At 27.5% G+C, this 26,751-nt stretch overlaps 1 protein-coding gene across 1 annotated transcript; it reads left to right on the forward strand.

Moving 5' to 3' along the window:
* The first annotated feature begins 165 nt into the window (after positions 1-165).
* On the forward strand, positions 166-25,772 carry dia (diaphanous related formin 1). Its single transcript, XM_089177208.1, is given in 17 exon segments — positions 166-689; positions 1,762-1,852; positions 18,995-19,177; positions 19,582-19,880; positions 20,037-20,057; positions 20,468-20,777; positions 20,985-21,331; positions 21,414-21,705; positions 21,819-22,157; positions 22,250-22,392; positions 22,472-22,739; positions 22,894-23,136; positions 23,383-23,637; positions 23,725-23,889; positions 24,156-24,399; positions 24,677-24,784; positions 24,787-25,772. Coding segments are annotated over 16 exon segments (3,993 nt in total). The 5' UTR covers positions 166-689; positions 1,762-1,816; the 3' UTR covers positions 25,527-25,772.
* The last annotated feature ends 979 nt before the right edge of the window (positions 25,773-26,751 follow it).

The raw sequence follows: 26,751 nt of genomic DNA on the forward strand, positions 1-26,751 counted from the left end.
AGCTGAATATGAATGGCGCATCCCTCCTACAGGATCCCTAGGGCATGAATAGTGGGGATGATTTAGTTGTATCGATAGTCTGCTAGGTGGCGTTCGAAATCGTACACATTGTATTACTAGATCTACTCTCTGAAATAAAATTCTTTTTTGGTTTCCCTCGCAGAGCACAGCATCGTGTAATGTGGAACTGTTGTAATAAACGCAACGAGTAATAACGAGCGTTTTCAAGTTTATTCTCTGATGCTTTATTCTAACCGAACACCCAGGAAAATGTGTCAAAATAATGATCACACGATACTCGCGTAGAAATTTATTTAAAATGTAGGAAGCAAAACTTATGGATGGTTTAACCGTCTCTAATGAAATTAAATGTGTGTAGATAAATAAATATATAAATATATGTGTGCGTGAATGTATGTTTATAAAAATATAACGGATAAGGTCGTTTTAATTTATCCTGGTTGCCGCGAAAAAAAAAAATTTATATATATATATATATATGTACAATTGATCTTTCCCCTTCCGGGAAGTTTGTAAATAACGGTGGTAGTTACCTTTAAATTAACTTTCGCGTTATAAATATCAGTGAAAATAATAAATCATAAAATCGGTCCATTGGTTTACATATTTACAATTAAATTGGTGTATTTTTGAGCGAGCGGACGAATTTTCAATCGAATAGTGTTCGGGTAAGTGTGTTCGATGTGAAAGTTTCTTACATTAGAAATTAAAATAAATGAAGTGTGTTTGAGAATGTTAAACGATCATTTACTAATGATTCTAGAAATCTTTACGAATTATATCAAATTTTCAGATCGAATAGTTTTTAAATTTATTTTTAGAGTAGCGTCCTTGTTAGGTTAAGGTACCTTGTCAATATCAGCCAAGTGGTTTAGGAATGATTTAGTATTGAATTAAAATTGTTTTTATTTTTCGTTTTTACATAATCGAATGTGTTTAAAATAGTGGTGATCAAAATCCATTTTGTATATTACACATTTAGATATTTAAACAAATTTTATTTATTTATGATATTAATTGGTGGTATGATAATGCAGATATTTAAGCAAATGTTATTCTTTATTCATATTTTATTCATACTTTTTCTTTATTCTTTTATTATACAACAGATTTCCTAATTTAGTTGCTGTAAAATGATGTCTTGTAAATTGTTAATCGTATAAAATAATATATTTAAGATTAGAAGTCAATCTAAAAAAGAATATAATTTACTTAAGATTTGTATTAATGAATGTAATTTAAATTAAATTTCCTAAATATTATCTTTACGATAATAAGATACATTAATTAAAGTTATTGAATGAAAAAATTATTGTTGTATGGATCAATATACAAGAATGGTATATATGTTCGCTATGTTTTAAGAGTAAACGACATTGATAGTGTTCCAACCTGTTTAAAGTCAATAAAATTTGCTTTAACCCAGCTATTGGCACAAGAACCACCTGTTAGATTTCATCTAAATTTAGAATTCAGTGGTAGAGAGTCGGTTAGAATATTCTATAGATACTTTGGATCTGCCAACGTTCTCATATTTCTTTCAAAGGTGTGAATGTACTTGTTTTTCTTATTATTTGTTTCCATTTTATTATTCATCTTTAATAAAATTTATACAATGTCTCGATTACTGTAACTTTGTTACCAGTTGTTAACCTTGTATCGGTTGTAAAGTAGAAATGTATAAGTTCATTGATACTTTTTCAGACTAACATACATTTCTTTTTTATTTTTTTATTACAGACTATGGAAATTTAAAATATATAGAGAAGATACATCCATTAGAAGAAATTACAATATGGCCAACAGAAGGGACAAAGCTTCAGGTGGATTTGTAAGTAATATGCTAATCATTGCGAATGATTTTTTGAAAATATAAAAAAAATTATATTTTTATATGATATAATTTAAAATTATATTTTGGATATTGAAGGGAATGAAAACAAAGGTAGGGGTGATGGGAGGGAAGGGGGTATGAGAGAGATCAATTAGAAAAAATAGATTATAAATAAAAAATTATTGTCTCTAAAGAGTGATAGAAATAAAATGTTTCAAAATGAATATGTTCAAATAAAAAAGGAAATTTATTTATTTATTTTTTGGTTTTGTTCTAAAGTAACGAGCTAGTGAATGCAATTAATTCTCGTTATATAGAATTTTTCTATAGAATATTTAAAGAAAGAAATCATCATAGAATTCATTAGAATTTAGTGTACATTACGTTTGCAGAGATTATCGTTCACCATATACGTATAGTTTCGTTTTTATAGTGCGTGCTCTGTCACCTGTATATTATATATAAATATGTATATATCTATGTATGCGTGTACGTGCGTATGTGTGAACGTTCGTCTTATCACGTAGAACATTTCATAACGAGAATGTTCGTACAATAGAGAGGTGCTCTGACTTCTACCGGGCTAACATAAGTATATTTAACGTGAAAGGTATGTCAGAATATACCAGTTCTGCTGGTAGTCAGCGTCGAGGTATTATCGGTGCCGAGGCATACGTGACCAATTCTTGAATAGTTTTTCTTTTTTTTTTTTTCAAAAACAAATGATTTCTCAGTTGTGTTGTCGTCTTTTTCAAATTTTTCCATCAAAATAAAATCAACGAGATAGTGATATTTTTGTATCAAAAGCCGAAATTTTATACTTTATTTTATTGATGTTCTTTTTTTCTTTTTAAATTGGTAATAAAAAGAAAGAGTTTTATAGACCTTATCGTATCTTTTTGTTCGAGTTCATGAAAATAAACTAAATATCGTGACAAAATAAAATGGCAATGATTTTAATGTTTAGAAGACAAAAATTGATTTATCATCTTTTATGAGAAAGAATAGGAGGAATGTAATTAATTGCACGCGAATTCATACACACATACATATGTAAGTAAAGTATATATATAGATGTGTGATTTTTTTTATCGAAAAAGGGAAAGTATGTAGATAAAGACGAATAGGTATGTCTCTTCTGACAAGCAATTTAATTTGAGAAACGTATGTTTCTTGCACCGTGTTACCGACGTTGAATTGTCGTTTCATCAAACTAATTGAATGAATTAACGTCGTTCGTTAAAAGAACCGTGTTTACGTATTGTGCTTTTTTTTTTACCACCTGGTTTTACGAATCGGGTTTGTACCTTTACTTTGTTCTATCATTGTATTAATCAAAAAAGGTTATCGACGATGAAAGGATAATGACAGGAGTCGTTATTTAATAAAGACTACTGAATTGTCGCAGTAACGACAAGTTTCTTCTTGTAAGAGTTAAAGAGTGAATCGTGTGTTCGAAGAAGATCGAAATGTCGACGACGATTAAAAGACGGAAAACTTGGTACAATAAAACCGAGGCTGGCATTAAGGTAGGCTTTTATGTTAATACTATTCCATTGTATAATTTCATTTTGATTTTATCTTATATTGCCTATTTTATCTAACATAAATATATAATATTATATTTTATTCAATTAACTATCAATTATATTGGAATAAATTTTTATATTTATATTTGTTTTTCTTTTGCAATGTATTATGCAATGCAAATGCGAAAAAAATAACAAATATAATAAAAATTTATTATAATACTACCTTTGTGATTAAATAGAATACTTTTGTAGAAATCGTAAAAGAACACCTTGCGATAATCGTCGAATCATTTTCTTATCGTTTTCATATCGTTTCGAGATATCGTAGTGAGCTTTTACGTTATCGTATGAAACAAAACGCGAAACTTGTCACTACTCGACGATATTTATTTCATACGTAGGCACACGATGCGTTTCCTGTTGCTGCTTTATTTATCATTTTTCGTGCTACAGCAATATGAGATTTTCTATTCTATTTCAATCTGTTTCCTAATTTCCTACGAATCATATTTATACATATTTATTTCGTTACATTTAGTTCGGCATCGACTTTCGATATTCTTTTCACGAAACTTTCTTCGCGTTATGCTTTCATATTTAATCGAGAAATCGTTAGCTTCTAACACGTTAAAACACAATCAACTTTTCACTCCTACTTTTGCCTTTTTTATTCTTTGAACCATGATTTTGAACTTTTTAACTTTGGCATTTTCCAATCATTTAAAATTAACAAACAATACAGTTTTATATTTGCACATATTGTAATGTTTATTTGAATATTTTTGTATATATTGATGAATATGAGCCAGTATATTTATACATGTCGATCTAATACAATTCATATGATTTAGAAATTATAACCACGAACAATGAGTATAATTTGTATTCATAATGCATTTGTCAAAAAGTATGATAGGAAATACCTTGAACAGTAGAAAAGTTGGTTTCAAAAGTCATTCGGTTAATTCACATTCATTTATGTGCATCTGTTATGTACGTATATATATATATATATTATGTACGATGCAAGGTCGAGTCATTGTCATCGAAGTTTGTACTAAAAAGATATTCCATGAGATCTAGGTGTTTATATATAGGGTGTTTTAAAAGGTCGTCAAATCAAATTTATACCACGTATTAATGAAATCAATTAGATCAATAAAGTTCATATGCACTTCTGTTCAAAAATGTTTGATTAAAGAATTAGGTGTAAGAGTTCAAATATTCTCAGATAAATAAAAACAAGTGATGAAAATCCATGCAATGCAAACTTTGTAGTACTTTGAATTTTGGATATTTATACTATTCATTTTCATAAAAATTTATAAGAGTAAGCCAATAAGGTGATACTAACATACAAAAATATTGATTAATCAGAAACGATTGACCTTTTGGCCTATGTCCATTAAGGCCTATGTCCAACAATTTTTCTCAGTATGTATTGTATAAATATTTAATGATTTTTTTTTTCTAAACACTCTGTGTATGATCGAGAAAGATTGTTCGATTTATGGAAAAAAAAAGATTAACTTTGCCATGGCCGCCTTTTTCTCGTAGTGATGTTTTTTTATTCTCTTAATGACGTCTTTAGATATTTATCTTGAGTATGCTTCTAATTATAATTTAAATCGAAAGAGAAATTTTTTTTTCTAAGTTTATCTTTTATCATTATGTGAGATCTTCTTAAAAGTTCGTTTACATTATGCTCAATTTGTTTATTTTATGCATATTTATTAAACAGAAGGATGTGGGTACATCATATTATATACATAAATATGTAAGAATTAAACATATGAGAAATTAATAAATTTAAATAAAGTTATTCTCATTTATATAGCTTTCATTAGTGTTTTTAAATGACTTGAATTCATTTTAGAATACTTTCTAAGCACTTTTTACATAGATTTGAACATGATGCGAATTTCACATAATCATTTAATAATAGTTACTAATTTTATGGTTATGGAATACAAAAAAAATATTAAATGTTTAATGTATTTTAATACGTTACATATTATATACAAAATAATTTAATTTTTTTTAATTAAATTTTGTAACAAAATTATAATAAGATAAAAAAAAATTAATTTATACACAAAATTATGTGTATAAATTAATTTATATATTATTTATATATAAGTATATATATACACAAAATTATGCTCCTCTGCATTCAAAATTTCTATTATATTATTTATAATAATTCTATTAATTTTTTTGTTCAATATTATTATAAATAATTCTTATAGATATCTAGAAATTGTTTACATATTTTAAGTATATACGACTTGTATATAATGTTATCAATATTTAATTGAAAGAATCTACTGCGAAGCAATTATCATCCATGTTCGTTTGAAGGAAACGGTTAATGATAATTTCCAGTTGAATATAGGTCGAGGAGTTTGTTCTTTTTAGCAAAGACATACTTATAGACTTCGTATGATATTTTCGTTACGAGAAATGTTACCTTGAGACTTACTCGTAAATCAAAGACTCGATCGAAATGGGATAACATCAAAATTATCGAATGCAAGGTGATGGAGAGAGAGTATGGTAAGTTTGTGAGATTGTTGATAATCGATGTCAGAGCCATATGTATCTCTACTTATACAGTATATTCACACAACTCCATATGTATGTAAATTTATATATATGTGTATTCGAATGTTGAGAAAACCGGTCCTTTCGTCTTGCATTCCACAGGGACGGGACGAAGTTTTTATTTCATTTTAATTCATCAAAATATTCCTATATTTCTATTCTTATTACAGTTCTATATGTTATCATAAATATTTGAAATCCGTTATATGATTAATTGATTAATTCAAATAAGAAATATATTTTCTTCGTAAAATATGACGTTTTTTTTCTCATTTTTAATTCTATGTAATATACAATCAATTTATGAGAATATTTTTATTATATATAAAATATTCAGATAAAATTCTTTTTTTTTTCTGCAAACTATTCATGATAATATAGCGGTTAAAAATATAATATATATGTATCCTTGTGGAGTCAATTATATATGTAATTTTATATATTTTCTAAATTACTGATATAATGTTAGGAAATTCCGATAATGATGACTCGTCAGTACCATTTTGGTTCTAAACGAGGAGTCATCTATCGACGAATTTGGACTGGTACTTTTTCAAAAGTGAACTCGTGCAACTTAGAATACGTATTTATATACATACTTACATCATCGTCTTCTCGAGAATGAAATGATCTCATCGTTGTCATCATAGTTGTATTCGTATATTCATCGTAATTCTTAGTTCGTGATTTTTTCATATTTATGATAAGTTCGTTGATCTTTATGTCAATTTTCTAACGATTTAAGATAATCAACTTTGCTATTTATTCGCTTGATAAACCAACGATAAATTAATATTTTTTTCTTCTTTAGATTCTCTGTAATACTCGCCCCTTATTAGGATTCTTGTTTGCGTGAATGTATTAGTATATACTTGTATCTATGTATGTAAGAGAGAAAGAGGTATGTATGTGGCACAAAATACATGAAACACGTCATCGTGTAGTATTATACATATCCAGCTACATTTGGCGTATCACTTATATACTTTCGTTACGTAACATCTAAGCCACGTTAAAAAAAATGTTGATACATGCTTGTAAGACGAGTATAAAGTACGTGTACTAGTATACATATATATACACTTTGATATAAATGTGTATATATATATATATATATATATATATATATATATATATATATATATATATATATATATCCAATATGTGCGTTTGCACATAATCTCGGTTATATTTGTCATTATTTTTTTTATTTTTTCTTCCTTTTTCTTTTTTTTTCAGATATACTTATTATTATTTTATATTTGCTTATCTCCTTTCTTACATTTGCTAAATTTTATTATTATATTTATATATAATTTTTTAATATTTAATAATTTATTATATAAAATATAAATTAAAATAATAAATAATAAAATATTAATAATAAATTTTATTATTATATGCATATAATATAAAATTCTAGGAATATTCGTATTCTCATTGTCAATTTGAAACAATTAATATTTTCTTTGTATACATAATTAATTAATATTTATACACAGAAACATATTATATATATATATATATATATATGTGAATGAGATTTCTTAGAATAATTTTTCAATGTATTATCTTTACTGGGAACATTGGAAAATGTTCTCATGAATTATGATAAAAATGAGTATTAACGTTTGGATTAATAGTTGATTTGTGAAGAAAATAACAAGGAAATGAGGGTGTAGCAAAAGCAGATCGGTGTTTGCGATCACTGTGCAATGCCGTTACACATTGAAACGAGATCTTATTCTTATCATTCGACCGCATCTGCGTGTCTTGAAACCGGTATAAATCGATACAGTTGGCAGTACGACACTGCCGAGCTCCTTTTCAAACAGTTCGAACGTGTTCTTATTTATTTATTAGATGTAGAAATTAATTCGGTGTTTATTCAATATAAATATATAACTTTTACCAACTTGTTTACTAATCATTTTTGTTTGTCAAATGTTTATGTAATTAAAAGTTATAAAATGAGACGGATAGTTATTTAAATTCAATCCATAGTTTATAAATAATTTATAATATTGAGTCACTAAGATTAATTTCTACATCTAATACTTACTTTCTTATTTTACATATGTATTATTTACGCATTATACTTATTCGTATACCTAATGCATAACGATAATACAAATAGTAGATTCGTAAAATCAATTTTTATTTTGTATCTTTCGTGAGTGACTTTTTTAATGATGTCGAGATTATAAGTTATTTATAATGGAAAAAAATATGTCATATAGTTTTATCGCGAATAAACACACCCGCATGAAATTTTGATCGACAACTGAGATATTTTTAATGTATATCAAAGTAGACACGTATTACGAGCTTTTATCGTTATTAAAAGAATTGTGAAATTTTTTTATTTTTATTATTTGGTTTAGCTTCATTCGACTATAATAAAAATTGTGAAAAAACTTGTAGAATAAATATTGAGGTCGTGTTTCTAAAAATATTATAAAAATAGGAGTCAAATGAAAAGAAGAAAAAGAGAAGAAATAAAAATAGAAATCAATAGAAAAATAAATGTTTAAAGTAGAAGTATTTGAGAAAAATACGTAAAAAAAGAATAAAGATTCTAAATAGAGAATTTAAAGGATATAAACAAAAATTCGTCATTTTTTTACTCGATCTTGTGAGATAAGTTATTGACCACCTACTCATCGGTAGGTGTGTCTCTTTCTTCTTTGGATGATGTCATCACTCACCTCCTTCACTATCGACGACGACCTCAGTGTTGACCTTAAAGCATTCACCCTCGAGCGCTCGAAAGTTCCTCTTTGTCACGCAAACTCTCTTCCGCTCTGCTAAGTTTGGATCTTACCAATCGTGGAATATCGTCTTTGACCTGATTGGTCCACGAAAAGAGAAGGTTTTTTTCCTTTTTTATTTTTTACCAATGATGGTTTTATATATACATATATATATATAAAACCTTGGTGCTATTCGAAGAAATGACGCGTTTCTATAGACCACCGATCGTGCAGCATTTTTTGACGTGTTACGTGCCATGATAGTAATAACATGATTCATCTCACATTAACAAGATGACCGTCCTTTCTTTTTTTATTTTTTTTCTGTCGCGAAAATACGTATTCTTTGGGATTTCGAAAAATTTGCTTATTCTTTGATTTTATTTTTACCATTTTTTTTTGGTTAGAAGATCAAACAGGTTTCGTGTTTTAATACGATACGAAAAAAAAATCTAGCATAGTTGGATGATTAGTTCATCATTTTCTTTGAGGATAATGTCGTTTCTTTTGAGTTTTAACTTATTGTTTAAACGTCATTATTTTTGTTCTTAATGTTTTACGTGCACGATAAATAATTAGGAATTATGGATATTATTGTACACATATTAGTATAGTGGATATTTCTTTGATATAATACGTGTTCTATTCGTTTTACCGAACAAAAGTTATCAAAGGAATCTATCTGTTTAATTTGACAATTATTTAGAAATGTTAACGTCAAAGCTAAGTGAAATTCTTTAATTCGTAAAATGACTAGTTAAACCTTGAAATATTTATGCTGACCTATTAAAGTATGAAAGAAGACAAAAAATTACATACCTTAACTAATTATATTATAAGAATTTACAAAAGGAGGATAGTTAAAGATTAAAATTGAAATTTAATCGATAGATTAGATTCGATAAAACAACACGACTAACATAATATTGGTTTTCAAAACACAAGAAGTGATAAGAACAGATAACAACGAGTATTATGTTGTAGAAAGAAAAATAACCTTTAAGGACGTATTCAATTTCATTTTAAAAAACTTTAATTACTCGCTTATCATGTGCATTCATATATTACTAATATTAATTATTTTTTATAACAATTAATTCATAAGTCTATAATAAATACCTTTTTATATGTTTTTCCTAAAACGTTTAGTTATTTCATATAAGACCTAGGCTTTTTAAGAATTAACTGAATTATACACTTTAACGGTAACACATACACATTTATATATATATATATATATATATATATATATATATATATATATATATATATATATGTATATGTAAGCTTAAGTCATTGCCGTTAGTTTTATCGAGTACAACGATTAAATATTTGCGTTTACTCGGTCTCCTGATTTTCTGTTCGACCTTTTCCTTCTCGTCACGAGTAAGTCTCGTAAATCAAAGCTGCGAATACTCGACGAGCCATTCGATCTGTTTTATTAGAAACGTCTTTTGCGTGCATCTCGACGATCCTGACCTACATTTCTCTTTCAACGTCATCAATATATTGTACGCACTCGCTATATATGTTTTACACTTTTGGTTAATACAAATAAATATAAATTACAAAATATTATTACTTCTTATAAACTTGTTGGTATTCGAATGAAATGTATAAAGAAATTTCGAATTTGTTATCGTTTTCAGCACTTTTGTTATTTTTTTTGCTTTTTTTTTTTTGCATAGGTATTCATTACGTATTAATATTATTTAACGTATACAACAGTTATGAAAGTAAATGAACGAAATAAAAATGACATTTGTGATCTTTTAAAAGAACACAAAGAAATATTTTTTAATTTCTGATAAAATTTCATTAATATTGTTAATAATATTGTTCTCATTAACACTTATCATTGAATCCATTAAATTGTACAAAATATTTGGAACGCGTATTCCCACTTTGTCTGCAATTGGAGAGTTATTTCTTATAGAAAAGAATAAAATAATATATAAATATTTTCATAAACAAAGAATCGATGAAAATCCCTTGAAATATTACATTTGCGTTTCGGGAATGTAAAAGTTTCGTTCGTTGAAATTCTCTTCGTCGAAACAGTGTTCAGACACTAATCGCAAACGGAGATACGGGGAAGCGTGTTCACGATCGTGAAAATTGTAGGACAGTTACAAGTTTAAGGCCGGGTAAACTTGTTCCTGATAAGCGTTCAGCGTGGAGGAAACTATTGCCCATAGTTAATAAGTATGTGTGCGTATTAACTTGCTTTTGTGTACGTATATGTGTATGTACACAAGCTCATATATATATATATATATATATATTCTTTTTTAACTCTTTCTCTTTCTCTTATTCTTTCATTTTCGTTTCTTTAATTTTTTCCAAGCTCGATGCCGTTATGTTAATCTTATGCTACAACCTAACTGTACCGTTCAGTTACTCTCGAGAACACCGTATTTTTTTTCTTACTTTTTTTAAATGTATGCATATATGTTCACGTACATAGAAATAATAATAACAATAATAATAATAGTGATGAGGATAATTTGTTGACCGATCGAAACACGAGCAAAATTATTCATATCTATTCGAAGTGAAAGGGGGAAAAGTCGCGTGATGGTATCAAGAGACCCTCCTATCTTTGTTTTTTCTTTTCTTTTATGAATTAATATAATTATAAAATAATTTTGTTGTATATATTGAACTTTGTCGTTACAGAATAACATGTATTAAATTAATATCATAGTATTATTAATGTTCAATGCAATTTAACGCTTAATGTAACAATTTGAGTTTTTCATCAAATCATACCAAAATATTTTGATATTGTACCACTATGTTTATATCTAATATTTTCAATTATATATTGTTTTGATGAAAAGAACTGTTACGTAATAAGATTTTAAAATAATATTTATAAATAATATTTTTTTGTGTATTTCGATGATAGATTCGAAAAAAATATGTGAATTTTTATTATCAAAGAAGTTACTCGTCCCCCGATATATTTTATGACATTAGGGAGGTGGGTTATCCGTATATAAAAGAATTGTTCTCTCGAATGATAATGGTCATAACTCAACATTTAAAAAATATCAAATTTTCGTGTCTAACGAACTTGCGTGAAAATTTATGCCATTCTATTCCTCTTTTATATCTACCGTCGTCTATAGATGTAAAATAAATAATCTGGAGGTAGAAAAACTGTATACCAGATTCCTCATGGTTGGGAGAAGTAACTCGCATGCATTCCTAGAATGCAGAAATTTATAGCAGCCTTTGTCAGAAGTTCGATGCTAATTAACAAAATTGACTAAATTAGAGAATATATACAAATATATACGGTATTCGTCAACCATGTCGTTTCTTGTTTTTCTATTATATTTTATTTTATAATTTTTTATCTTTTCATTTGAGAACAAAAACGATATACCAATACGTAATACGATTGGAATCCAACTGTTATATACATAGCTATGTAAAATAAGTATCAACGTGTCATTGAAAATTGTTTAAATTTTTTAAAAATTGTATTGATAGAAAATACATTTTTATAAGGGTACAGAAAAAAAGAAAAGGAAATGAATTATCACTTTTTTTTTTTTAATCATTTTAAAATTCTTCGTTTCTTCCTCATTATTTTATTTGACTTAAAACATTCACATATTTTTTCAATTTATATATAAACGTTTTATACAATATATAAAATTTTTTTTTTTATTGTTTGATATTAATAATTATTTTATTTATGAAAAATAAAGAATATATTTGATTGTAATACTCATTCTCGTGAGATGTGCTTATGTAAACCAGGCAAATACCGTTTTTACGAACAAGACTAACCGCATTCCAAAAATCCTGTTTTAAAACATAGAAATCTAATTAGCCTATGGTCAAGTGCCGCCCATGAGAAATCTATTATAGTGGTAGAAATTAATGAGTTTGATTGGCGCCAATGCGTACTCACGTACCGTGAAACGCTTATTCGCGTTCGACGTATAAGGGATAAAAAAACTGTATGATTCGCTTTACGCGAATCCCTTTAATCTTTCGGCATCGTTCACCTCTTTTAACGTGGAATCGTAGAAAATTAAATTTTGTAAAAATTATGTAACAATATAAAATAATAGAAACTCGACACTTGTGCTTTTTGCCAATTATCGGAAGTAATTTACAACGGTATAATTTGTTTCTTATCAAGTTACATTTTTTCGACTTGGTTTGCATTTTTATTTTACGTTTACAATTTTTCCTTTATGTTATTTTTTAATCAAAGTAGTTAATAAAGATGTTTAAATGTTGAATATTTCGTAAAATAATTTGCATGTTTTTTTCTTATTAAAATAAAAGTACTATTTAAGTGGAAAAAAAGCATGTAAATTGGACTTGTTTAGAAAAATTATTTGGTTTTAAATAAATTTAATATTAAAATAATAATAATAATAATAGTATAATAAAATAAATTAATTTTACAATTATTAAATATTATAATCGTATAAATATTATTAATCGTTCGCGAGTAATGTTTTATTATCGATATTTAAAAAAGATTAATATTTTATAATCATATTAAAATAATTCATTGTTAGTTGAAAGATAAATAAGAATAATAATTAAATAAATGATTAAATATATAAGTAATTAATTAATTATATATATATATAATATTTGTTATAATTTATATATATATAATATATATAATATAATATATAATTATATAAAAAAAATTAATAAATTATTATAAATATAATTAAATAGATATAAATATAAATATAATAAATATAAAGAAATAAATAAATAATTAAATATAAATAAATTAATTATATATATATATATATATATATATATATATATATATATTTGTTATATATTATAGTAACCAATAATATCTGTGGCTCCACCTGAAGGAGAATGGCCAATTTCTTTTTCAAAGGAGTTTCACTTTAGTATTACATAGCATAAGCTATAGTAACAGAAGTAAAGTAGTATCGCGTGTATATGTTTCTATACGTGTATGTATGAGTTAGTAGTGGTAAAGTGGAAGGGGATAAGCAGACGAGAGAGCAAAGCCAGTCTCCCGTGGACCTTCCGCGGATACATTGACGTGTGTTGTTTGTGTACTTTATTTCTAGTTATTTTCAAATGACAGTCTTTATATCGAATTATTATACTTGAAAAATAATAAGAAATTGTTTAAGTGAGCAAATATTTTGATCGATCATAATAACATAATTTTTACTATTTTATTTCGAAATTTTGTCCTCGTGTAATAATCGACATCATTATTTCATTTAATTAATATTGTTTAAATGATAATAATAAAAATTGACTTTACGTAAAAATTATTCACAATTGTTCAATTTAAAAAAAGAAAAATTCTTTCAATCATGATTCTACTAATTGTAAGTGTCAAACTAACGTCATCGTTTCAAAAGGAAATAGTAAATTACGTGCTTTTATTCGCGCCGTTTGATCATAGAGGTGGTTTTTCTATTTAAACGATGCGCGTTTATAGTTCGAGCCTTGAATATATAATCTCGCGTAATATTATCGGAAGATGACGATTAAGTATAAAAATATGTATGTATATAAGTATTATTTTTTTTACGTCTCTATGAAACATAACGTGTCATCGTGAAAATAATTATTAAATAAATACATCAAAATCTAAGTATTTATCCTTGTGAAAATGGTTGAACGTTTTTGCATTAAATATAACATTAACAAAAATTATTGGTAATCCGCGAATAACTGGTAAACTCACCGATGACGACATACAAAAGAAATTCTAATTAGCGATGTCGATGTCGTCGAGTAACTTGAAAGTCGATATTTTACGAAAGACACCTTTTCCCATCGGAGTTTGTTTCACTACTTTTAAAAGGACGAAAAAGGGGGTTAGATCATATTTTTTTCGTATAGAAAATTTATATATTAAACTTTTACATTTATATGAAAATCAAATCTTTTCACACGAAATAAATATTTCAAATGTTTCAATTAATATTTTATTTATCGATATTTTGTGTTTACTTATTTATATTGTAACCGGTTAAATTGATCAATTTTTAACTAAATATATATGTATATATATATATTTTATTAACTTATTATAAAATTATAATTAATTAAATAATATATATAATAATTAATATATAATAATAATATACATATTTATTATAAATAAAATAAATATATATAAATTAATTAATATTATAAAATAATATAATAAATTATATTAATTATTATATTATATTATATTAATTAAATTATTTATTTTATTATTATATTATATTAAATTATATAAATAAATTATTATAAAAGAATATATAATATATATTAAAAATAAATAATATATATAATAATCAAAAATAAATTATATAAAAATGAAATTAAATATATATATATATATATATATATATTTTACAATTGAATGCAGATAATAGTTTAGTAGGTATTTAATAATAAATGAAAATAATTGATAGATATTATTGAAATAATATTAGTAATTTTGATTATTATAAAATCAAATGAAAAAAAAAAAAAACTAATAACAGTGAAATGTAATATTTTCATTTCAAATTTACAATGTTTGGTATTAAATATATTTTTCTAAAAAATCAAAAGGGAGGAACAGAGAGGGAGATAGACATTCACCCTTTTTCCTTTTGAAAATAGACATGCAATGCAATCGATTCATTCGATCTATTGTTTCGTCCTTTTCTTCTTTCGTAATCGATTAATCGCGCTTTGTTCGTAACATCAATCGTATTACTTCTTCTTTGTACTTACATACGTACCTTATACACATTCATATAAAGAGAAGAATCGCGGTCTCGATAATCGTTAGATCTCTCGATCTCTTGCGATCATTGCATCGTAACCGGTCAGAAAGTTATAAATAACTTATCAAAAATTATACACCCTAACGTAAATTCATGATTTTTTTCACAAAGATTATTATTATTATTATAATGATGATGATGTCGATTAACTATTTCATATTATATTATTATTATTAATATTTTTTTTTTCACGAAAACATTACGTCGTGTTTTACAGGTGTGTGTATATAAACGCATACATATAAATGCATAAACACTGATTCGGTATTACTATATCAAAGAAAGTAAATAAACAACAGAAAATAACGAAAGTCAAAGTCGAACTCGAAAAGTGCCGGTCATTTTACGAGATCGCATCAAAGTTCATAAATCGCATTAAAATGTCATTAAATGCGTGTAAATGTCGTTTTACGATGTTAACGCGAATGAAATAATAATTGATTCCTTGGTTGGTTTGAAAAAAAAAAGATGTCAAGAAAATCGAATGCATTTTACTTTAAATCTTCGATACGACGACAATATACGGCTGAGTGATATTTATTTGAAGTTGTGTGGAAGATACAAATAAAAAGATGACGACGAAAGAAAATGTGGGACTTTAAAATAAAATTTCTGGCAAATTTTCAAGTAAGACTGTGTTATACGCACGCTCTTGAATGAAGAACCTTTCGTCGGCCAAAGATCGATGCACCAATAAAATAAACGAGAAAGAGAAAGAGAGTGAAACACGAAATAGATTACAGTGAGATTATAATTGCAGTCATGATCACCGATTGGGTAAGATCGTTGTATTTCAATTGTTAATTGATTATCAATTAGTTTCTTTTTAAGAGTTTCGTGGTCATCCTATTATCTTTAATCGGTTTTGTTAGGGTAAAAGCGTGTATCCTAGTTAAAGGCAACGTTTTAATGAAATTAATTAAACTTTAATTAATAAAGAGATCTGGGATATATAATTAGAAGACTGATAATTATCGGATCGGTATTTTTAAACATGTTTAATCAATATTTTACAAATATTTTAAATAGTTGGTCAGTATTTATAATAAAATGTTATCATGTACAATTACATTTGATCATTTTTGTTACATTACTAAATAATTACAAATAAAAGTACCCTAGTAGCAGAAAATATTAAAAAATATTGAATACATGTGTGTTTAATATTAAAATGAGATTTAATGTCTTTTTAATATTAAATACACATGTATTCAATATTTTTCAATATTTTGTGCTACTAGGGTATATTCTAAAAATAATTTGTATATTATACGAAGTATACGAGTTTAAAATTGAATGTATTGTTCTTTTCTTGTATATTTTTTATTATAAAATCTAGTCAATTTCTTTTCTGTGTCTTATTGGTTTCTTTTCTATAAAAATTTAAGTAGATCGCCAGTCAAGCGGTTTGATGATTCACTGCAAAGGCGTTGTATTGTAATGCATAGACATAATATACTAGTGTATATATATCGGTTAAGTTTGTATATGTATATCCTTCTTTACAAAATGCGTAGGTGTATTGAAAAAGTCGATTCTACGTGAAGTAATGTCGGACACCAATGAATTCACCGATGTGTCATGCTCCCTTTATCCCATGATATTCTCGCAAAAGTCCCATTGACGGTTACTTCCTATAATCTATTCTTACTATTCTTTCATTTATGGTTAAAACGTTTTATTTTATTTTTTTTGAAAGAGTAGTAATGATAAAGATATTATTTTCTTTTTTTGACAATAATACATTAAATACAACTATTTATATATTGATACAAAAATAAGGATACTTAAATTGTAATATATTTGATTGACATAATTACTATGTATTAATTATTATTATCATCGAATAATTTTGTTTGAATATATCTAACTAGCAAATTATTATAGTATTATTTACTATTCTTGTCAATAATTATTTATTAACCCCTTAAAGAACAATTCTGGCTGAACGTAATACGCCGCTCGAGTTAACTCGAGCGTGCAACTTGAGGGGTTAATATTAATTTATATATATTTAATATAAAATGAAAAAAAAGATAGAAAATAAATAAATATATAAATATATAAATAAATAAATAATCCCGTTTGATTTTCGTCGAAGAAACTTCCGAACGTTGAAGCCTCGAACGGCATTGTTTTCCTTATCGAGTTTGTTCCATCGTACGCGCGACGAAAATGAATAAGAAACGGACGGTATGAAATTATTATTTTACAGCACGTAGCATTTTTAGCTAACTATAATAGCTAGCTAGGTAGCTAGGTAGCTTGCTTGCTTGCATTTTTTTGCTTCGTGTTGTTAGTGTGAAATCGACTGGCCGGCCGGTCGAATGCTGACAGTAAACGTCTGACAGTACTTAACCGGGCATTGATATCTCTTTTTGTTTCTATCGATACTGCGAAGTTTCGATGTATTGCATTTCGGACACGTGGATTAGAAATATTTTCTGCGTAAGTTAGATCAATTCACTGATGAAAATCAAAAAAAGATAATTTAATTTTTAAATTTTTATAAAAAAAAAAATAAAGAACAAAATATAATTTAGTGAAGTTATATAGAAATCTATTAATTATAAAAATAAAAAACAATTAGTGAAAAAACGCGTGCGGTTTCCCATAATTTTGTAAAAAATTTATTACTCGTTATATTATATAATTATTAAAATTATTCAACTTTTTTTATTTTTGACCAATCTTTATAGAAATTATAGAACATTTTACATTTCAATAAATTAGACTATCTACATATTAATAAAATTATATAAATAACAGAAATTAGATTAGGTATTTATTTCTCACTACGCATGAATGACGAATATGTTCGCTAATTTTCGGCTTTGTGACCTTGTGATTTCTCCACTTCCGGTTTCTTTAAATAACATCATTGCTTTATAAAATAGAAATTATGTACCATATTTATTCTTAAAGAGTTAGATATTTAATATTAAGTTATATTTGAAGTAGAGTTATTTCAAGATTTAGTATAATAATCATAGCTACAAAATTATAAAATATATTGGAAATATAATATACAATATTACCAAAATGAAAAATCTTCCTATTAATATTGTAACATTATTTAAAAATTATTTTGTTAGATATTATGATGATTCATTTGTTGATAATTTTTAACAACTATATTTGTCATACGATTTCGTATTTACGATATTTTACAAACATTCAGGAAAACTAAATTTTTTGTAGAATATTGTCGAAGATAACGTAATCGTTTAAACGTAACATGTAAAACCGTTTACGAATAAATGATTATAAATAGCCTCCAATAATTTGTTGATACTATCAGCAATTATTTGAAAGTTTCGAAGGTTAATTGTTCGTACTATATTTCTCGTGGATAACGTTACAAGAAAAATGTCTTCGTATTAAAAAAAGAAAAGCTTAAAAACCAATAATAATTTTTACATTTTATTCATTGCTATGTCGTAGCTCGAGTCATGGTTTACCCGGCCCAAAAAATCAGGTCGTGGAGGTGGAGTCAGGAGTGGTACCGATAATAACACAATGCCTCGACCACACTCTGGCGATGATTTTAATGAGATTGAGCAGCAACGTTGTATCATCGAGAAAATGGATGAGGAGGCTGTTAATGATAGGTTCGAAGAAATGTTGGTGAGTATGAAAAATGATTGACAAAAAACAAAATGCATATAAATAATTAATGTTTCAAGCAAATGTTCATTCAAAAAAAAAATCATTTTAAAATTGAAATTGATGCATAAATGGAACCGTTTATTTTAAAAGTATTGTAGATGTAATAAATTTGTCAAAAATTCATTAATACTAAACGTATTGATAATTGTAAGAAATATTACTTAAAATTTTACAACTAGTTATGGTAAATTTAAAATTAATAATATTTGTAATTGTAATATTAATGAGTAAAATTCTTTGTTTAAAAATTAAATGATTTCGTTAGTTCTAAGAAAAGGTCATCATATTTGTTAGAAACATTATGTCAATAATTCGTTGGTTAATATAAAATTAACTTGTATGTGTGTGTGTGCAATTTGTAGGCCAACATGAATTTAACTGAGGAGAAGAAGGCTCCGCTTCGTCAACAATCTGAATCGAAGAAGAGAGAGATGTTGGTGTTACATTACAAGGGTAGCATGCAGGAAAATAGATCGAAATTTGACAAACCAGCAGACTACATTCAATACCTAGCTCAACCGGATTTAAGTGTTAACAAGATTCACAATTGCATAGAATCTCTTAGAATTGCATTAACGAATAATCCTTTGAGTTGGGTTCAAGAATTTGGTACGAAAGGATTGAAGCAGGTTTTAGCAACACTCAACGAATGCTATAGAAAGTGAGTATTTAACTATGGTATATTAATATATAGGGATTAATATAAAGGATAATGTGCACATATTTCGAATCTCATGTACATTTGTCTCTTTCAATTAAATTCTTCAACTTCGTCGATTTAACGAATTCTAATCTTTCACTATTTGTTTTATTCCAGTGCCTTCATATATTATGATAGGTAATTTACGTAACTATAATGAAACGATACTATTTGCTTGTAATATTTTTTCGTTTTTATTTCTTTTATAGCATAGTGTTTTTTAGGTTGTATGTATACATATATTTATAAATTATTCGCTTATATTTATTCATCCTTTATAAACAATTAATATGTCAATAAGAAAATAGATGATTTATAATATCACATATTAGGACACACTTTTATGTTATCAAATTGTAGAGATTTTAATATAATTATGGCTTTCAAGTTTTTCTTTTTTTTATATAGACAAATATTTTAGCACTTATTTATTTTTGCATGAGAAATGAATTAAAAATTTCCTGCTTGCAAAGCATAAAATGATCAATAACAATAATCACTTCTTTGATCTTTCTTCTATTAATTGTTGAATATAATTTTTTGTTTAGTGATAATCGATACGAACGAATACAGTACGAATGTATACGATGTTTAAAAGCCATTATGAATAATACAGTTGGAATAAAAGAGATGTTGGCTCATCACGAAGCTTTGACGATAGTGGCCAGATCGTTGGAACCTACAAAACCATCCGTAATGTCGGAAGCTGTAAAGTTACTCGGTGCAGTCTGCTTAATTTCGAGCGATAGTCATAAAATGGTTTTAGATGCAATTACTATGAATGGCGAATTCAAGGGAAGAGAAAGATTTTTACCCATTGTACAGGGATTAATGAATAGAAAGAATGAAAATCTAAGGGTGAGTTGTCCGTGAAATAACATTTTCTTTTTTTTATTTATTACGATAGAACATATAAAAAGTTATCAATAAAAAAAAGAAATTAGTATTATTAATTTAAATAGAAATAAGTAAACATTCTGTAGTATCACTTATTGGTCTCAATCAAATGTATATTATTTTTTTAGAATATGTAATAAAATAGTGTTAATTTTTTATTCTCTACAGGTAGTGTGCCTTCAACTTATAAATTCCATAATTAATTCTGCCGAGGATTTAGACTTTCGATTACATTTAAGGAACGAAATAATGCGAGTAGGATTAGCGGATATATTAGAAGCTTTAGAAAAGGATAAATCCGACGATTTATCTCATCATTTAAGGATCTTCAACGAATACAAGGAAGATGATTATGAATTATTTGTACAAAGATTCGATCATGTTCGATTGGAATTAGACGATGTGAATGATTGTTTCGAAGTAGTTAAAAATATGGTAATGGAGACATCTGCCGAGCCGTATTTCTTATCTATACTTCAGCATCTACTGCTTATCAGGGACGATGCTTTGGTCAGGTACGTATCGAGATAAAAATTAACAAATATTATTTTTCATAGTATTCAGTTTGTTTGTAAAATGTGTTGACGACACTTTCAGGCCAGCATATTATAAATTAATAGAAGAATGCGTATCGCAAATAGTGTTACATCGTTCAGGCTGTGATCCAGACTTCAGTGCAACGAAACGCTTTCAAATAGACGTACAACCATTAATCGATACTTTGGTTGAGAAATCGCGAGCTGAAGAGGAAAGACGTTTAATGGAGGTGTCTCAAAAGTTGGAAGAAGCTATAGCTAGTAAGCAAGAGGCTGAGGCGAAACTTCAACACGCGGAAAATAAAATTAAGGAACTCGAACAGGGGGTTGGAAAAATTGGGGGAGCTAATGCGGTAAGTAGTACGGTATTAATACAAAGTGTTAACGATCTTTTTTATTTTATTTTTGATAAACGAACTTGTGCAAAATGATAGATAAATATCTAATGTTGGATTCGTGTGCTTAGAAAGCAAATTGTCCAATAGTACCACCACCGATATCTGGTACGAATGTACCACCACCACCACCACCACCTCCACCACTTCCAAATTCGATTGGACCACCTCCGCCACCGCCGCCACCTGGAATGGGCGGTATGCCGCCGCCACCACCCCCATTGCCTGGAACAAAAGGACCACCCGGTATGGGAGGTCCTATGCCTCCACCGATGCCAGGGATGGGTGGTCCTCCACCTCCTCCTATGATGGCTGGAATTACATCCATGATGCCATCGTTACCTAATGGATTGAAACCTAAGAAAAAGTGGGAGGTTGAGGGTCGATTAAAGCGGCCCAACTGGAAGGCAGTTAGTATATTTTCTGCTTTTTAAAATTTGCTTTTATTGTGGATATTTGATATCAGTCAAATATTATAAGCGTACTACCTTTTATCTTGCAGATATCACCGCATCAGTTGACAGAAGAAGTATTTTGGACAAAGGTACAAGAAGAGAGATTAGCCGGTCCAGAAATACTCGATGGTTTAGCACAAAAATTTGCGTCAAAACCGAGTGGAAAGAAACTCGATGACGTCGTAGATAAGTGTGTAGAATGTTACCTAGAAATATTTAGATAGTTAAAGAACATTATATGATGACTTTTAATATTATTCTATTTTTAGATCGGCAACAATAAAGAAAGTTAAAGATCTCAAGGTTCTAGATAGTAAAGCTGCACAAAATATATCGATACTTCTTGGGGGTACATTAAAGCATATGTCTTACGAAGATGTTAAGATGTGCTTGTTTAGATGCGATGGACCAGTTATCTCGGATAACATATTGCAAGGATTAATTCAATATTTGCCATCACCAGAGCAATTAGCCAAATTCCAACTCTACAAAGATAATTATGATGACTTGACGGAAGCTGAACAATTTTGTGTTACGGTAATTGTGAATGATCAATCGAGTTGTTAACAAGTCAAAACAGTTAACTTTATTCTAAGAGATTTTTAAAAATTTACTTGATTCTTTTATAATGAGCTTAAAATTAGATTTTGTATCTTTTTTATTTGTAACTTATGTACATTTTTATTATTAGATATCAACGATCAAAAGGTTATTACCTAGGCTAAAGTCATTGAGCTTTATGCTCAGATACGAGGAATTGGTACAAGACATTAAACCAGATATAGTAGCAGGAACGGCAGCGTGCGAAGAAGTTAAAGGAAGTAAAAAGTTTGCGAAGATTCTTGAACTGATTTTATTGTTTGGAAATTATATGAACTCTGGAGGTGGAGCTTCCGGTCAAGATTTTGGTTTCCAGCTTAGTTTTCTTACAAAGGTTTGTAGATTGAATTGATGTAACAAATTGGTCTCAAAAGTTTCTTAATAAATTTTACATGCATAATATTTTTTATTGTATGTTATTTTATTGAGTTATGAATAATCTCTATAGAGAAAGATAATAGAGCAGAATGAATCGTATATAATTCAGTAAAGTAACATAAAATAAATAATATTACCTAATTTATATGATTATGATTTCCTAATACATAAATTTTGTATATTTTCCTTTGCTTTTTTATAGTTGACGAGTATAAAGGCTGCTGACAACAAAGAAACTCTTATGCATTACTTAGTATCTACAATAGAAAGGAAATTCCCAGAATGTTTGAGTTTTACTGAAGAACTGGCACACGTGGATAGGGCTAGTCGTGTCTCTTTAGATAACGTACAAAGAATACTTCGTCAAATGGATTCTAACATAAGAAATCTTGAACAAGATCTTGCTAACGCTAGGATTCCTCAATGCGATGAAGATCTATTTTCAGAGGTCATGACTGTATCCTTTTAACACTAATAGATAATTTTTAATTTTATTATTATGTATTAACGTAATTGCCTTAACGTGACATTTATCTAAACATAGCCATTTGCAAAGAAAGCAAGAGAATCTTGTGAAGTTTTGAAGAATATGTTTAAAAATATGGACGTTCTTTACACCGAGATTTCTGTATTTTTCTGTTTCGACAAACAGAAATATACAATCGAAGAATTGTTCACTGATATAAGGACGTTTAAAGATGATTTTGTGGTAATTAAACAGATAACATTAAGCCATACATAGGTCAAAGTGATTGACTATCCTTACAAAAGATATTGACTTTTTACTATCAAAGCAATTGATTAATCCAGTAAACTGCGGTAATACGAAAGTGTTAGTAAATTTATAAATTTTCTTTATTTTTGTTGTGGATAGTTAATCGATTTGACAAAAAAGAGTCGTTTAATTAATATTTATATAACGACTTATAAAATAAATATGTGACTTATGTGATTTGATTTGTTAAATCTTTTTAGCAAGCACAAAAAGAGATGTTAAAGTTACGAGAGGCGGAAGAGAAGCAAAGAAGAGCAAGAGAAGCGAGAGAAAAGGCGGAAGCTGAGAAGGCAGCACGTGCAGCAAGAAAGAAAGCACTTGTCGATATGAACGCTCATGATACTCAAGAAGGTGTTATGGATAGTTTGATGGAAGCACTTCGAACCGGTTCTGCTTTTAGTCGGCCAGACCAACGTCGCAAGAGGCAAACACGCATCGCTGGTGGTAAGCTTCTTAAGTCTTCACGTGGGACGTCGTAACATCCAAATGATACCGATTTTTAAAATCGGTTTAATAATCCATGGTAAATCGATTGAATCGTACAATGGTATAGGTGATCATACAAATCATTTTTGAAGGTACATTAAGTCTTGGAAAATATTATTTTTCAAATTATTTGAAACCATGTTCCTACAAAATTTTACACAGGGGTCATTTTAATTGTATCTATATAAAAAATACGAAAGAACAACAAATTTGTCAAATGAGTCTTTAATTACAGGTACACTAGATGATACATCATTTAATTTAGTCACAGAAGAGAGTCAAAGTCCTAAACAGTCATTCATTAATTCTGTTTGTACACCTGAAACGAACGTTGGGAGTAATTTTTAAAGAAGCAATTTCTTACTGGCTACGCACGCATACTTACACCGGTTAAACCAAAACGCGTAATTATTACTAAAAGATATAAGAAAAATATAGTAGTTCAACGTGCTATTGTCAATCGTATAATAGTGAATAAAAATCGTAGAAGTATAAGACGATGTAAATCTTCTGGATATTTACAAAACAAAATGTCTTTAATTAACAAACAATTTTGTAGTCCTTCAAACAGTAAGATCAAGAAGGTTTTCTCAACAATTGTTTCTCCAGAATTAAATTTTGCTTGTAATAATATAGGGAAGTTATCAAAATCTGTTGATTCTTTACTAACAATACATAAGAAAAAGGCAGATTTATCTTCGTTAAAATTAAAACGTACAAATAAATTGGAAAATATTACTGACCATATCGATAAAACTCAAAATAATATGTCAGCAAAATTTCCGACGGATCTAAACTTGACTCTGCCACATCCACCTTATGTTACTGCTGTTATTAGAAAATCAGAATGTTCGAAACCTACAGAGATCAATAATCTTGCTTTATCATTATCACATAATACTCCTTCGAAAAATAATAGTGCTAATGATTTAACAGTAGAGGTAAAGAAAAATTTAGATAATAACTTTCACGATGTCGAGAATATTTTTGAAAAACTTTCTATTGGAATGGATAAAAATTATACCTCTATAGAGGAAAAGATGTGCATTTTGAAAGCTTCGAATATTAAACAAGAAATTTATTAAAGATTGAACATGTTGGAAACAAAGTACATGAGATTTACAATATTGTACTGAAAAATGTACAAAAAACTTTCTACGATTTTTTTATCTTTTATTTATTATTTATTTATTTTTTGAGATGATAAGACTGATCGAAGGAGTATATATACTTTTTCTAATACGATAGGTATTTTTTATTAGCAATCTATGAATATGCTTGTGTACCAGACTTATTTATAACGATTTATTAAAATGAACAAATTACAAATATCATATTTTTCTAATTTTGAAGAAAATGCAATTTGTTTTAAAACGATCAATAACTATGTGAAATATAATGAGACTTGTACTAGACTGCACACATTAATGTCAATCAATAATTGTACGAGCTGCTTTTGTAATATTTGTTAATTAAATACATGCAAGTCATTTTTCATTGTTTCATAACTTCCCTCATAATTTTTTTTTTTTTCATTAAAATCGCACCATCGTCGAATTATCGTTCAATAAATATTTCTTGCTCGATCGGTAATACAGTAAAATATCTTTTTTTTCTTCTTTCGTTGTTTACATTACTTCAAAAGGATGACTTAGTTTTTATTTTTTATTCTATTAATAAATTCTTGTAGACATAAGTTTACAACGTTCATTCTTATTTCGACGAGAATAATTCAAGCCACGAATTTTATTTTCATTTTTACAGCAGAAAGGAGAGCACAACTAAATAGGAGTAGATCGCGAACAGGGCTAGTAGTTGGATCTGGTTTGATTGGAAGAGAACCATGAACGTAAGTCTACTTTTGTTTATCTTATAATTTAAACTGTAAACACTAATAATAGAAATGAAAAAAACAATCAATAGTTATTCGCGTATAAATTTGAGATACTCTTCAAGTATTAAATGATTAATTATGTATTATTAAATATATATTTAAAATAAAATAGCTAACAAAAATAATTCTTCCAGAAAATTTTTAAGTTCAGCAGTAATATACCAGAATGTCAGATTTCCGTCCTAAACTTGATGCTGTGATGGTTTTACACTTCAATTATGTTTGGAATACCAGAGTCAACTAGATAGGAGAACATGGTGTTTCATCCAGCACGACGCAAGAGATATCGCGTCCGGTTATTATTCGTTAATAATAGAATCGTCGGTTGGTAATAAGTTCGATAAAGTCTTCCTTATATACTTCAATATTATCTGAGTACAACGGTTCATCTTCTAATTTATATAATGCAATTTTTT

This window comes from Polistes dominula, unplaced genomic scaffold (genome assembly GCF_049000335.1).
Source record: "Polistes dominula isolate Pdom_NZ unplaced genomic scaffold, Pdom_raw_medaka contig_20, whole genome shotgun sequence".
Classification (NCBI taxonomy): Eukaryota; Metazoa; Arthropoda; class Insecta; order Hymenoptera; family Vespidae; genus Polistes; species Polistes dominula.